The sequence below is a fragment of the Poecilia latipinna genome, unplaced genomic scaffold (assembly GCF_001443285.1).
Source record: "Poecilia latipinna isolate Pla-1442-1.1 unplaced genomic scaffold, P_latipinna-1.0 Scaffold373, whole genome shotgun sequence".
Lineage (NCBI taxonomy): Eukaryota > Metazoa > Chordata > Actinopteri > Cyprinodontiformes > Poeciliidae > Poecilia > Poecilia latipinna.
Window position 1 is genome coordinate 194,840 of NW_015112989.1, and position 15,693 is coordinate 210,532.

The 15,693-nt window shown below is 39.0% G+C and overlaps 2 protein-coding genes across 4 annotated transcripts in view; both read left to right on the forward strand.

The window, feature by feature from the left end:
- baz1a (bromodomain adjacent to zinc finger domain, 1A) overlaps positions 1–5,391 on the forward strand; it is a 41,705-nt gene extending 36,314 nt beyond the window's left edge. For all 3 annotated transcript variants that reach the window (XM_015036563.1, XM_015036565.1, XM_015036564.1), the window contains one exon: positions 3,013–5,391. In XM_015036563.1, coding sequence (XP_014892049.1) covers positions 3,013–3,188 — 176 coding nt within the window. In that variant the 3' untranslated portion in view covers positions 3,189–5,391. The remainder of the gene's footprint in view (positions 1–3,012) is intronic.
- Positions 5,392–6,749: 1,358 nt separating this feature from the next.
- Positions 6,750–15,482, forward strand: cfl2 (cofilin 2 (muscle)). Its single transcript, XM_015036584.1, has 4 exons — positions 6,750–6,884; positions 11,012–11,319; positions 13,587–13,663; positions 15,057–15,482. Exons 1-4 carry the CDS (start codon positions 6,882–6,884, stop codon positions 15,167–15,169), a joined length of 501 nt encoding a protein of 166 aa, XP_014892070.1. The 5' UTR covers positions 6,750–6,881; the 3' UTR covers positions 15,170–15,482.
- The last annotated feature ends 211 nt before the right edge of the window (positions 15,483–15,693 follow it).

The window sequence follows — 15,693 nt, forward strand, 5'->3', positions numbered from 1 at the left end:
TTGAAATAAGAAATGTAAAATATGATAAAAATACATTTTGTGTTTATTTGATTCCTATTCAAGACACCTTGATAAGAATGTATATACTATAGGCGGCTACAGAGTATCTTTGTTTACATTTTTGGTTGGTGGTGTGCCTTGGGATTTTTTCAATTAAAACAATGTACCTTGGCTCAAAAAAGGTTGAAAAACTCTGATGTACAATGCTGTATTTACTTGAATTGTTCCAGGTTATCAACCAGATGTTGGTATCAGAGAAAGGTAACTTAAGTACAAAAATCAGTTTTGAAATGATGATTCGGTTTGATAAAGGGAAACAAATTTGAGGTGCTCCATACAATGGAGAACCTAAATACGACTGCTGACCCTTTGATGGCACCAGCTAATGCTGGTTATGTATGAATGATGCAGAGGAGCTCAGTGAGCTATAATGTGAAGCTTTTCTAAATGTTTGTGCACAAGATTTTTCTACTGTAATCTGTGGGTCAGAAGTTTACATACACCCATGATCAAGAATGTTCAATTAATTTGAAGCATTTATACAACAAAAACAAACATGTGAGTCCATCACTAGTGGGAGAACTGACTCATAGCATTTTGCCAAAGACAAAAAAAGAAATCCTCCAACCGCTAAATAAAATACGAGTCCGTTCCATTTTCGTTTACATTTTGTGAAGAAGGAAGTTTCGCTCCTTGTTTTCTTCAGAGGTTTTCATGTTGTTTCCTTAAGTGGTTCACCCACAGACGAGGTGGAGGAAGGTTTTCCAAAGGGTTTGACACAATGCAGTCTGAACAGCATCATCTGAAAATGGAACAAACGTTGCAATTTTGATCCCCGTCAGGTGGGCCAGCTGTCAGCGTTTTTTCAACACCAATAAGGTAGTTAGGTTGCTCTGCACTGAACTTAATAACTTCATCTCGAATGACATCAAGCTAAAGGTAAACATCGTTGGTACTGAGAAAACTCAGCTCCAAACAGCTGTCTGTAGCATTCAGTCACCTCCATGGGAGTCTAACAGGAGACATAAGACCACTCACTGGGTGTGTGTAGAGGCCAACATTTACACATTCAAATAAATGTAAATCAGTCTTGAATATGAGGTCCTCCTGCCTGCATGGTCAGAAATCAGCTGGAGACGCTCATAATTGTTAAACTCTGTGACTACGAATATTTTACCTGCAAAATCAGACATTTATTAATGCTGTCCAGCATTGTCATGACTCTCACATGCTATTTCTGCTTAAAACATTTCTAAATGCTGTAAACTAGGCGTGGGCAATATAGATTTAAAGTTTTATCACAATGTTTTGTGGTACTACTGTAATATGATATGATTAAAGTGACGATAAGAACTATTTCTTTCCTGTGTTTTATAAAGCCACCCCTACTGTGAAAACAGAGACACTTGGAGAAAGTGTACATCACTATGACAGAGTGAAGTGTTAAAACAGGTGTGTGTGTGTGTGTGTGTGTGTGTGTGTGTGTGTGTGTGTGTGTGTGTGTGTGTGTGTGTTAAAACAGATAGAAATGCTCATAAATGGTTTCTATTGGCAATCTTCATTAGGTCTTGTATTCATGCAGCCATATTGGATATTAATCACATGGTTGCTCAGCAGCTCCAACTTTCTTACCTGCAATTCTCACTTCTCTGGTTATTTTTGCTTTAGTAACAACAGAACATTTAAAACTTTATGAAACACTTTTATGTCAACGGATTACACAGCAATGAATGTTACAACTGGAACCAGCTGTAAAATAAAAATAAAAAACTATTCAAACCATATGGTTACTGTTCAGATTTGATCTTCCCAATTGGGATTTCTTTCATGGTGGTGAAAAATGTTCGGAGTGTCACAGTGGTCAGCAGTGGCGCCTCGCAGCTAGATATGGGATTGATTGACTCGTGATGCATGGAGTTACCATGTTCTCCCTGTACACACCCAGGTTTTTTCTGGGTACTCTGGCTTCCTTGCAGAGTACCCAGTACAATTGGCTGATTAATTTAGCTCTCTGTATCACCCTTCTCTGTCTGTGTGTGTGGCTGATCATGGAATGTGATAATAGATAAAACAGTAATTCCCCTTTATTACTTGGTTTCAACAATTTCCCTGCTGATTAGAGAAAAAGCTAAAGACTGAAGCTGCTTTCATGGTTTCCATCACTCGCTGCTGTACTACTGGCAGTGAAACAGACTCTTAGCATGATGCTACCACCACTATGCTTGACAATAACGGAGCACTCCTACCATCAAAACCTCAACATTCTTCTTGTCATGATCAAACAGCCCAGTCTTTGTCTCGTTTTTCTGAAACGTCTCTCCAGTAGGCAGTGTTGTCTGTGGGTGTAGGTCCAAATTTCAGACGTGTCTGAACTTTTCACTTTTGGTGTGAACACTTCGCTTTTCCTGTCATTGAAGGGATCAGATGAGGAAATACTTTGGCATTATTGGATTTTCCAACCAGATGATTATTCCAAACACATCCAGTCTGGTTTTGGAATGGATAGAACTGACATTGAGGTTCCTGACTGGCCTTGAACTCATGTCTGTTCAACATTCACATTACTTTTTACTTAAGTTTATTGAACATGTTTATTTTTTTGTTTTAAGGAATGATTGAAAAACATTAGAAAATCCCCATATTAATGATGTTGATGCCCGTGATGAGTGGATGTTTTTTAATGATCGGTGATCAGTCAGAAAACTGCAGTCAGTTCACCCCTACATTCAGTGCTGCCGCCATGTTGTTTTGTTATGATACTCATGTAGTGATGAAATGTCAGAAGGCATTAAGGATAAGGAAAATACATATTAAAAGGGTCAATTTAAGGGTTTTATAAATCAATATTGGGCCATTCGAAGAAAAATCAATTCAAATCGATTAATAAATCCAGTCGTAGTGTTTATTATCCCTAGATCTGCATTTGTTATTGAAGTGAACAAAGCCCATGACTAAATTCTGTGTGAATGCTTTCTGGTGATTATTAAGCCTTTTCCCTCTGGGTCTCTGCAGGCGACTACATCTCTGACGTGGAGTTGATGTTCTCCAACTGTCTTCAGTACAATCCTCGCCACACTAACGAGGCGAAGGCCGGCGTGCGCCTGCAGCAGTTTTTCCACTCGGAGCTCAACCGTCTGGGCCTCAGAGAGCGATGCTCCGCTCCACCTGCCAAACGGGCCCGACAGTGACCTCGCCACCGTACGTCCTGCTGCTGGCTCCGGGGCCCCACACGTACAGACTGACTCTCACAAAGTATTGATGTCGTTTCCAGATTATTCCTTGGTGACCTTTGACCCTAATGGGCCGGCGGACGCAGCCAAGAGGCTGTAAGAATTGAAATAAATGAAAGAAGGCATTCAAAATGGTGCAAATTTAAAAGTTGATGAGCAGATGTTCCACAAAGGTGGAGTTATCTCAGAGTTTATCCCTGGTTACATTAACCCTCTGTCATGTCTGCTGTGAGATGACAACGTAGTAGAAAAGCTGTGGGCTCCTTCCTGAGGCAGTTGGGTCTGCGGGGAATTTCTCTCACCGTTTCAGCAGGCATGTTGAACACACAGACTTGGTGCTGTAGGACAGTAGAGCCAGTAGAGTCCTTGCTAGTTCCCCACCTTTTGAAAAGCAAAAACCACTGAGGGACATTTGCACTGACCGGTAAGACTCTGATGAGGTTTCTTATGTTTTGCTCAGGGACAAAATCTTAGTTGTAAATGAAAACTTGTTTGTATCAAGCAGCAGATTTTCACTCTTGTTATGCCACTGGTGCTCAGCGTTCAAATATATGGAAGTCTGGTGCTGCCAAAATCAAAATGATCAAATGTACATAGATGTGAACTGGCCTAATTGGGTATGAGAGATGGCATTGTTTGCATTGAAACAATTCTTTCATACTTAATTAAATAGTCACTGTTAAACTAAAAGGAGTGAACATTCTTGCAACCACAAAAAGAGGAATTGTGGAAATATTTAGTACTTAAAAACAAAAAAATCTGACAGTATTTTTTTTCTGTCATTTGTGTTCCTCTCTCCCAGGATACAGAACCATGATCACATATTATCATGGCTTCCTCAATGCTCTTAGGTCAGCTATTGAAAACCACTGTATACATAAATATACAGAGCCAGTTTGCAGTGTAAAAAAAAAAGAAGTTTTTTTTCATACTTTAATCAAAGTTTTTTATTTTGGCAGTAATGTAGCATTTTCAAGTGTACATAAAGAAAATTAAAATGAAAACCATACATTATGGAAAGATGTTTGTTAAAATGCCTTAAAGATCAGATCCTAAATCTTTTTCTTTTACAAATAAATAGAAAATTACTAATTAATAAAGAAATGTCATTGTGTTTGTGAAACATTTTGATTTGGCTGTTTGATTAACGGGTTTTTTTGTTGTTGTTTTTATGGGGCATTAACATGCATATCCTTCTAAACATTCAGACTTTAAAGTTTTTTTCCCCATCTGACATTTAAAAAGTGAATTATACCAGACATTTAAAAATAGTTATGTCAACCATAAACAACTGTTGATTTTTAAATTGAGGAAACCACAATTCACTTTTTAGGGTTAGGAGAGGAGTGTCTGAATGTCAGGAAAACGTCTGCCCTCCTGGAAAGGTTGGACATGGACTTTGTTCCTGGCAGCTGACCCCGCCTCTCAGGGATTGGTGTTCTGTTATTGGCTGAGAGTTTCACATGGACCTGGGATGTTTAGCAGTCTGAATTCTTTTTCATAAGTTAAATTCCTTGTTTTAACACTGTATACAACTCTGCAGTCACAATCTGCAGTAATGGCTGCTGCTTTAAAACAAAATTAAAGACTTAAGGTTGAGAGATGAGGAACACCAAGATGACATTACAGGCAGAAAATAAAATCTGGAAGAAAAGAGGTTCTGCTGATGACTTCAGTTTCTGCAGATATAATGGTCTCAAAAACACATCTGATGATTTCCATTTTCACACATTTTAAGTTTGCGTTATTCACATTCCTTTTTAAAATCTTAAAGTTGGATGTCTCTTGCTGAGAGAGAAGGCAAGATGGTTCTAAAATTGTGAATTGTTCCTTTAAGACCTCTAGTTGCTGCAGTGGGCTTGTAGTTTTAGTCAGGGTTTTCTTTTTTTTTTTTTTTTCTTTTTTTACTACTGCACCATTTCCTGTCTTTGATGTTTTTGTACACTGTTCTGCTACATTCCCACTCCCTGATGCTGATGGTGGTGTGTCAGCTGTGGACACTACACTGGAGCTACTGCAGCCATCTCTCTCTGCTCTGTATTTATTTAGTTGAAGCATTCATGTCACTGTCTTTATTTATGACTGCTAGTTGCCCTCAACTTCTGATGTTGTTCTAATGTAAAAAATAAAGTGAGTTTTTACTGAAACTGCTACTCCTGAACCCTCAATGTTTCTAAGTCTGTTTGTTGAGCAGTATTATGTATTTTCCAGATACACAGTGCCGCTTTGTAGCACAATCAAGTAAATGTTGCCTTCAGTTGTTATAAAAATGCTATGTATATCAAATATGACTAAGATGAAATCCAATGCAAAAAATACATGCATCATAAGGAAAGATTATGTGGAGATATTGAAGCGGTATCAGACTTCCTAAGGTGGGAAGTTGGAGCTTGGACATAAATTGGTCTTTTAAGCAGATGACAAGAAAACAAAGTTAATGTTCTGGAGTGACCATCACAAAACCTAGATCTTAGTTTCATGAAAAATTACAGTTTGTGTGCAGTCCTTAATTGTGTGTGTTTGAAGAATTGTAAAAAGTGTATGGAAAACCAAACGATTGCCTTGATACTGGTTTCTGAAACAACAACAAAAAACTAAAAATTCTCCTCTTGGCATAGAAATGACTTAGAAATAATATTGAGTGGTTGGTTTGCTGGATGGTTTTGTTCTCTTGAGGTTGGGTTTAAATCATTTTAGACCCTAAGACGGATAGAAAGTGTTTTTTCTTATCGCCATGTGTTCCAGTAGACGGGAGATTCCTACAGGATGCCCTTTACTAAAAGTATCACAATCTAATACTATTTGCAAAAAGATTTTAAACAGAACTCTACAATTTAATCCACTGGTTTTATTTATGCCACAAAAGCAATCATTTTTCCCACTGTTTAAACTTGAATTCAATCTGATAGACATATGCTTAGCTGCATATGTAATTATGCAACACCTCTATTTTTTTTATTGGTGTTAAAATTAAATTCTACATCTAGAAACTGGGAGCACATTTCTTGTCTTTCAGTTTTTATTAACTAAAATAAAAAATCGGAATTGGTCAAATTTAGAAGTAGCAGGTGGGAGCTAACCCACACCTGAAATTGGTATCGACCAAGAAAAAACCTGATCGGTGCTTTTTTGTGCAGATGAATAGCAGAGGTGGGGGAGGGGGCCGAGTTGTTCTTTTCTCTTTAAAACTGACAAAAAGTCTGGTAACTCCAACACTTGATAATCCACCGGAACAGCTTTGGAAAATGTGTCAAGGTTATAACTTTTCAAACATCGGTTTATTTTCATACTGGTAACCACACGGTGTACGTGTATATGTTCAGACAAAATGCCTTATGAGTGGATTTCTAATTTAAAAGGCAAATGTATTCCAAATTACCAGCCTAAGAGATTAAATTCCATACATTTGTAAGTAAATGTGAATGTATATCCAACAAGACCGCAATTGAACCAGTTTCTCCAGAAGAGGAAGTTTCCATAAAAAAAAAGGAAGGAATAAAGTCCAAGAAGAAAGGAGCAGACCAGTTGTAGCCCCGCCTCTCAGATCCCTGCTCCTTCCTCCTCCGGTCAGTCGGCTACATTCCCTGCTACCTTTCACCCCGAGAAACCTCAGTCTGATTCCGACGCAGTGCGGACAAATCCCTGAATAAAATGGTAAGTACTATTTGGAGATTTTCCGCCTGATGTACAAAGGTATGTGAAATGGGTCTGGTCGCCGCATCAATCCTGCGGGTCTCCCGCAGACGGTGAAGCGAGTCGGTGGGTAGCGTGTTGTTAGCTAGCATGGCTGCCGCTGCTCTTAGTCCGCAAAATTCTGCCTCTATTCGAGTGTGTACGTCGCCAAGAAACGGTTCTGGTACCAAGACTCTTCCTTATGTTCTTAATGGAATTACATAATTTTCATATTAATTCAAAGCTATGGCGTCGAAGCCGGTACCCATTGTAACAATCTGGGCCGGCCCTGCCCTGTGGCCGTGGCGTGGAGCTTCGGGCGGCCATCTTATCTGCTGTGGTGCTGCTCGGCCGACCAACCCGCACCCAGCTGTCCTGGGCTGATCCAGGCCCGCCGAACGGATCGAACCGTGGCTGTGAGGCCGACTCTCTGCCAGGCTGAGTCACACAGTGACGGTGCAGACCTTGTGGAGGCCTTCTGGGAGAGTTCTGCTTCATTCACTCCTCGTAGGAACAGAACATTTAATCAGAGAGTAATTTAATGGACACAAAAACGATTGGAATTAATTTATGGTTAATTCCGTTTACAAGTTGTCAGTTAATCTGTTAATTTCAAAGTTGGTTTCAGTTAGTTACACTATGTGAGGAGGAGGAGGGTGGGGCATTTTAATCACAAGGCTTATTGTAGAGTATTTTAATCTAATCCAGCTAATCTAGTTTTTCTGACACACCTTTTATTTTCTTGAAAACATAATGAGACATGAAACTACTGAATCATTTGTTAAAAACTATAATTCAGAGACTTGGTTGTTAAGCATACATTGATATTTAGACGGTTTACTTAAAAGCTGTAGCTTTAAGCGATGTGGAAACACAATAGTGATAACTTATTGAAGTTTCACATAAGAGTTGAATGAAGGCGTTGATTCAAGTCTGTACGGTTCTAGAAAACCTCTGCCTGTTTTCTCCTCTTATCTTGTTTGGTTAATCGGTCTGACCTCAGCTAGCCACACCTTCAGGCATAAATGGTGATATGTCAGGAATCAATTTTATCAGATTAAAAGTCTCACCTTAAAAGGTATAACTCCTATGACCATAAATGTCTTCAAACTACAGGTGCACTGTAATTTCCCATCACTGTTTGTAAAGTTGTGACCTGTGATTTACTTGTTATAAAACTATAACACAATTCTTTTTCACTTATTCACATATTGACGTGTTGAACCGACTTGATAAGGCATATTTAAAAATGCGCTGATTTCTCTGGAATAGTCTCTCTCTTTGTCAGCAGTTATTGAACAGAGGCATCAATACAAGTGAACCCAGGTAAAAGAATTGCAGAAAATTTAAATGACTCCTTTACAAGACAGGAGAATAGCTCAAAATGTTCTCCTTTGCACAAAACATCACAAGATGTTAAATTTGATTTAGTATTTAAAAAATAGAATTGTCCAAAAAAAAAATAAATAAATAAAATCAGTGCATGCTGCAAGTCCTCTTGATTAAAATTGCTGAAGACTACACAGAAACTTGGCAAACAGCTGTTCTCCTGCAGTAAAGGATGTCACTGTATTTGAAAAAGTAGATTAACATAACTAAAAAAAAAGAAACCGTCTACTCATTTGTGATGGAAGTTGAACCGTTTGGTGAAAACTGCTCAAAAAGCTGAATTAAAGCACAACTGTTAAACGAGCTAAGCTGTGCTCAGACATGTTGCATATGGTCGACTGTCAAACCATCTACCAAAAACTGAGCTGTTGAGGGGGTCCTGAGCTGAACCTTATCAAGAACACCTGATATAGGATATATGCTGTAATTAGCAAAAATACTGTTGGATGACATGGTGCTGGTTAGCCAACATGCTAGTTGGCTAACATTAATTTATTCCACCTAGCATACCAATTAAAAGTTATGTCAAAATCAACCAGTGTAATGTTAAGCATTTTAAATGACCATGTTGACTAACTCTAGCATGTTGGTTAATCTTAACTTGCACCATCTACTGTGCTAAGAGCCATTTAGGAAGAGTTAGCTGAAATACTGCCACTAGCAGGTTGGCAAATGTTAGCTTCCTACCAACTTAGTAGCTATAAATGAGTTAAGATGCTAATATTAGCTTATTAAGGCTATCTGGTTGAGAAATATTGATTTATTTCTACTAGTGTGGATCCTACTACTCTGGTTACCTGCAACAAGTTGGTGAAATGTTAATGTCAGTTAAAATGCTAATGTTGGCTAACTTACTCAATTTGGAAACTAAATTGCTGAAATAAGCCTAAAAGCTAAAGCAAACTTGGTGGTTGATTTTTTTTTTCTTTTTTTCTTTTTTTCTTTTAGTATGCTAATAACACCATTGTATGCTAAAACCAACTAAAATATTACTACTATGATTGGGTATTGCTACCATTCTAGCCAAAATTAACATTTTCTAAAATTCTAAATAAATAAATAATAAAAAAGTCAAATGAACTAATAGGGTTGTACTTAATATTTAGATGGGATTTATAAATTAATTATTCAAAATGCTGATTTGCGTAACTATCTAATCTGACCCATTTCCATGTCAACTTATTGTCCGTCTTTGGACAACGCAGCAATCGGCCCCTCCCTTCCTGTCAGTGACTCATCTGAACATTCATGGCTGAGAATAAAACGGTGATCTGGAAGTTTCAAACTTCACCATCTTTTAAGCTAGCAACACACTGCACCTTTTTTTTTTTTTCTTTTATTAATTGCACAATCTTGCCTTTAGCATCCACCCAGACCAGAAATCTAGATGACACAGATCAATGGATTAATTATGTTGTTTTTTTATTATCTAGTTCATTCATTCATTTTGTTCGTTTGAGAAAATGCATATTGAGAAAATCCATTGGGCTTGTGGTGTAATTATGGTGATGGATGAGGGTAAAATTATTTTATTGAAAACAGTTTTTTGTCTTGCTGCCAAGACTGGTTAGGATTACCTTATTACTTGACATCCAAAGCTGAACCCTGTAGTACAGTTGGCCTTTCAACCAATAGAGTTTCATCCCATTTCAAGCCTTTTACAATCTGTAAATGTCATTATTCAGACATTAGCCCATTACAGTGTGATATAATAATAAAGTGCCATATTTTCAGGCCATATGCACTGATCACAGCTTTGTGGCCAGTGTCCCCCCCAGCCGTTGCTCTCACTGCCTGAATGAATGATAAATCTCTAAGCTTGTCATAGAAAACAGTTTTACATCCCTGTGCTTACCCTGACTTACTTTTTAAACACCTCACTGACAATAAAAACAGCTGACTTTGATTATTTTTCTCCATGTAATGGCTTCCACAGCAAGAAGCGCAGCTTTGCAGACATAGCTGGATTCTGTGCCTTGACCAATCAGATGTTGGCGTTTCCTACTGGTGCTTTATGATTGGGTGATGATCAACCTGGGAATGTTTTAATTCCAGTAGGGCTGACATGGTTAACTGGATTAATGGTTTTGAATCAATTATTGAAATGGTTAACTAATTTAGATCTTCCATTCAACATCTTTGGCTGCCCAATTATTAATCGGTTAATCCAAAGTATAATCAACAGATCAGCTCTACACTGTGTTGATATCAAGTCCTCTTCACACCTAGATGTTAGAATGATTTTCTTTTGGGATTTTTTAGCTGTAGATTCGTCCTTTCCTACAAATGATCAAGTCTTCACTAAAGGAATGCTGATATTGCATTTAAATAAAGAAGGAATTTAATTATTTATTTGCACCTTTTAATGCATTACCAATATTGTGTAAAAAGACTTCAGTGGTTAAATAAAAAATGTCTAAGATGTGCCAATATTTTTCATCTGATTAATCAATAGAATTATTGCTTCCTAAAATAATGGTTAGCTCCAGACTTCAGCTTCTTGGTCTCCTGTAATTCTCTGGGACTTGGTGTTTGGTGTCTGTCTGCACCACACTAGAGGTCACGTGAGAGAACTAAAGAATCATCAGATGATTTAGGACTTCAGAGCCAAGTGTTGCTGTAAAATGCTGACTGTTTAAGCAGGAAAAACCAGTGCTGACCACAGCAGAGCCGTCAGCTTGTCTGTATGATCCCTGAATGCCTCCCCTCCTCCCCCGCAGGCATCAGGTGTGACAGTGAACGATGAAGTCATCAGGGTTTTCAACGACATGAAGGTGAGGAAGTCTTCAACTCAGGAAGAGGTGAGGAAGAGGAAGAAGGCCGTGCTGTTCTGTCTGAGCGAGGACAGGAAGAAGATCATTGTGGAAGAGGGGAAGCAGATCCTGGTGGGAGACATCGGCGAAACCGTGGAAGACCCCTACGGCTGCTTTGTCAAGCTCCTCCCCTCCAACGACTGTAGATACGCGCTGTACGACGCCACCTACGAAACCAAGGAGTCCAAGAAGGAGGACCTGGTCTTCATCTTCTGGTACGGTACTGGTGGCGTGGTGATGGGGGAGCATGATATGTTTCAAACAGGGTTATTAATTCACAGGCTGAACTTTTAACTGACTGAAATCATTTTCTGTTGGTTTTTTTTTTAACGAGCCTTTTGAGAAAACTTACTATCAATTCTTTAGAAACATTATACCATAGTATTCCTGCCTGTCACCATAAGATTTTGCTGGACAATAAATTGTGCCAGAGGTTATTGCGATAAACGATAATATTGTTGTTTTGAAACAGTTTTCACATAATGTAATGATGCAAGGACACACACTTTAACATCAATAAACTTTAAATTCGAGAGAACATTTAACACTGGAACTGGAAGACATTTTAAATATCCAAAATGGACACAACAAATGAATTAATTATGAAAGAAATGCCTGTAAACAAAATTGTCCTTCAAAGGAAGGTTTGGTTGAGGCCAAAGCACCAGACTGCAGACTTTTATCATCTTCAGAAGATACTTTCTCTTCAGTAGAAAAACAATCCTACAAACTGAAATCGTCCAGCTTGTTTTAATTTCTTGATTCATTGATTATTGCGGTAGGCTTATGTAATAATTTTTCATTGTTTGAGATGACGGTCGTGTCATGCCGCTGCATACTCGCACGCTGGAAGAAGACACCAATCAAAGCAAAGTGACAGGCAGCAGGTTAACCCGGCGTCCATGTTTCCACTCCTCAGCCCTGCTGCGCTTTAAAAGGAATGTAATCCTCAGCCTGGCTGGGATTTCATTCTGTCCCATCGACTCGGAGTAAAGCCAAACCTGCTCTGCATGGCTGCTGTTCTGATTGGCTCACAGGAACGACCACCAGAGACTCACCTGGAGCAAATCCTCTTCTCCTGGAAGATTTGTTCTCTTTGCTCAGTTCTGCTGTTTTAGCTGCAGGTTTACTGATGCTAATATTCACAGGAAGCTCCCTTGTCTGTCTACTATGAAATGTGTGCTGCAGTTTAGCAGCAGAGACGCCTCCATTCAGAAGCGGTTATTGCACAGACGTGAATAATAATTCAGACATTATTGGTGTTTTAGTGATTATTTGATGGTCGCTGGCAGCAGAACATGATCACACAGTGATGTCTTTAAATGGCCTGTTTTTAGAGCACCGCGTTAACAAATTCTTTTTTTGGATGCTGGCTCTGTCGGGCTGCTTTCAGACTTTTTTCTGCTCACCGTTTCAAAATGCCTAATTCACGTCAACATTTAGATTTCTCAGAGCAGCGATACATTTTTAGCATTTTTCAGACGTTGGTTCAGCCTTTGTCTCAGTCTAAAATTACACTGTGCTCCTTTCATTTTTCAGCTCCATGTTGTATTTAAGTTTCCAGCTGTGACAACTCATCTCAAGCACAATGTCATAATTACTTACCTAAATTCCCCATTGATGCCAAAATTAAAGACTGAATCTGCCGATAAAAATAAAAACATGTCGGCTCTACAGATGCGTTCAGCCATTCCTTTAGTCAAAGTTGTAGCAGCTCAGTGTTATGATGTATTCATTCTAATATATCTAATAAAAATTAAGGACGATATGGCATAAAATAATTTAACTTACCGTTAGGATTCTCAGACTGCACATTAAATGCACTGGTTGGAGATGTAACAAGTATTAATACCTAAGGTTGCATCAGACCAGCTTTCTTTCATTTTGAGTCTTTTGATAAGTGAAACTGATCTCATCTAAATCTACAAAGGTCTGTAATGATGGATGTTTGAAATATTGGCACCAATATCAGTATTTTATCTTAGTATCTGTATCAGTCTGATAAATAAAACTGGGCCCATGTTAACATCCAATCATTTTTTTGTCCCCCATCTTGTTGTTGGTTGTCTGACGGTTGGTCATGTTCCTGTGATGCATTGTGGGGAGCTTTAGTGAAGTCAGTGGTGTGGTCATGTTGTGTTGGAAAGGTTGTAAAAAAACCATATATCCATCAGTTATTGGCCATACAGCAGTATTCATCAGCTCAAATGTTCATATCGGTACATTCCTAAAGAAAAATTGGTTTTGTCCAAAATCAGAATCAGCAGGTCAGAGTTTTTACAGATTGGCCTGAAAACTGCAATCAGTACAGGCCTAAAAATGACTAACTGGTAACAAATACACTGCGAAAAAATCCTCTGCTTTCATGTTTCTATGTGTAATCACTGAACCGATATAAAGAGCTTTAACAGTTGTAATGTAAATGAAAAGAATTAAAAGCCTCCAGCTTTTAATTATCATTTCAACTTATTTTCCTCCTCAGGGCCCCAGAGAGCGCTCCGCTGAAGAGCAAGATGATCTACGCCAGCTCTAAAGATGCCATCAAAAAGAAGTTTACAGGTGAGGACGTGGTTAGAGTTCCTGCAGCAACACGGATGATCTCCAGATCGGATGTTGTTGTAAGTTTAGGCTGTAGAAAGTATTAAAAACATTCTGTCCCTTTAGCTGGCCACTTGTACTGTTTGTGCATTACATCCAATCTTTCTGAACTTGATAATAAGTCCATCAAACGCATTGTGTTATCAATAACGCAGGACTTTACTGACCTATATATATATCATGTGATTTATGTTGAACCTTTTGTGTTGGTGGTGTTGCGTTTTGTCTCATGCTGTGTGTTATTGGCTACCTAATTGTTTGTTGTGTATTTGGAGATGGGAGTGCAGGATCTGGTTTGTGGAAAATAATTTCCCATTGGGGACAATGAAGTCTAAAAATCAAATCCTTAGACATGAAAGAACCAGGAAACTGTAGAAGACCGCTGGCCTGGCCATTACCTCAATAAAATCTGGCTTCACAGTTCAGTTTGGGCTTTCTGTAGTTCACTTTGATTCCCTCCAGTAGATTTTCTACCGACCCAATCAGGGATCAGAAGGTGAAGAAATGAGATTATCTGCTCTGTTTTAATATTAATATAAAATATAAAATATTTTATATTTTAATATCCTACAGTTTTAGCTGTGTCAGCAGAGGAAGTGAACGCAGCCGTTCAATCCATGTCGGCCACATTAAAAATATTGGAGAATTGGCCGATTTTTTTTAGTTCTGATATTTCATGTTTTCAATATGTTTCGTGGGGAGTTTTTGTCCTTCTCCTGACTGATGCCTTCAAGGAGGCATTGTTGTCCTTTAGGACGTCACTGTGACTTATGATTTTATCTAAAAACCATAAGTCTGGAAATCACCTGGAAACCTGACCTTGATTTCAGCATCATCAGGTTGTAACTGATGGCAGGAACTCAGGCATAAGTTTGCACGAGGTGTGTAATCATGTCGTTGCCACTTTTGTTTTATTTTACATTTCATGTCTAACAATACGTTGTTCACATAGATATTACTAGATGTGCAACATTAAAGCTTAATCAGTTTAGGAAGAGACTGATCATAAAAGCCTGGTGTTTAACTTTTCTGTTTCTGGAGAAAAGCAGTCGGTTCAGTGACAGAGAGCCATAAACACCCAGCTTATGACGAACACTTCATCTCAGGTTGAAGTCTTCCTGTTTTCTTAATGGCTTTGTTGAAGCAGAGGATTGATCTAGACGGCTTCCTGTTAGTTCTGTGGTAGTGTTGCTTTTGTCTGGGTTTTAGGCTCATTCATGACTGGTTAGAAAAGGAGCTCTGTCATTGGTCAGACCTGCCCAGCTTGTGTGTATGTGTGTTGGTTTGCCGTGAGTCAGTGAATGCTTGGGCATGTTCCTCCACACTTGCGTTGACTCTGGGAACGTCTTCTCAGGTATCAAGCACGAGTGGCAGGTGAACGGCCTGGACGACATTCAGGACCGCCGGACGCTGGCCGAGAAGCTGGGCGGGAATGTCGTGGTGTCTCTGGAGGGCAAGCCGCTGTGATGCGGCGGCGGCAAGCCGAGCGGAGTCAAGCCAACCGCCGTGCCATCAGGACCGAAGCAACCAACCCCACCTGAACACCGTCACTTCACCCGGAAGCTTGCTCTGTCTATATCCATGTCCTGAAGGTGTTAGCGTCATTAGGCTTCTTTGTTTCTATTTTTTTTGTCTTGGTTCTTATTGCTTTCTTTTTTTTTTTCTTTTTTTTTTCCCTAAACATGGAGATCTCATTAACATAATGATATGCAAACACCTCCCAGTTTGTCATGTGACCTTTGCTTACATGGCGGAAATAAAACAACACTACCAAACCCCACCAAGGTTCTCTCTCTTTCTCTCTCCCTCCATCCCTCTCTCCCCTCCCTCACACACAGCCAGAGTTTTGCCAAAAAAAAGTTGATATGAAGGAAGCAGCCACTGTTGTGTGACGAGAGCGCCACAAAGCACTGCCTCCTGCTGTACACGGGTTGCACTCATGAAGCTTTTTACATGAATATTTATTATTGTAATCTTTTGTGTCCTCTCCA

What these genes read in the sequence shown, in the direction of transcription:
- cfl2 (XM_015036584.1), top strand. An exon ending in GACCTGGTCTTCATCTTCTG is followed by an intron (nt 11,320 to 13,586) that starts GTACGGTACTGG and finishes TTTCCTCCTCAG; the next exon opens with GGCCCCAGAGAGCGCTCCGC. An exon ending in CATCAAAAAGAAGTTTACAG is followed by an intron (nt 13,664 to 15,056) that starts GTGAGGACGTGG and finishes ACGTCTTCTCAG; the next exon opens with GTATCAAGCACGAGTGGCAG.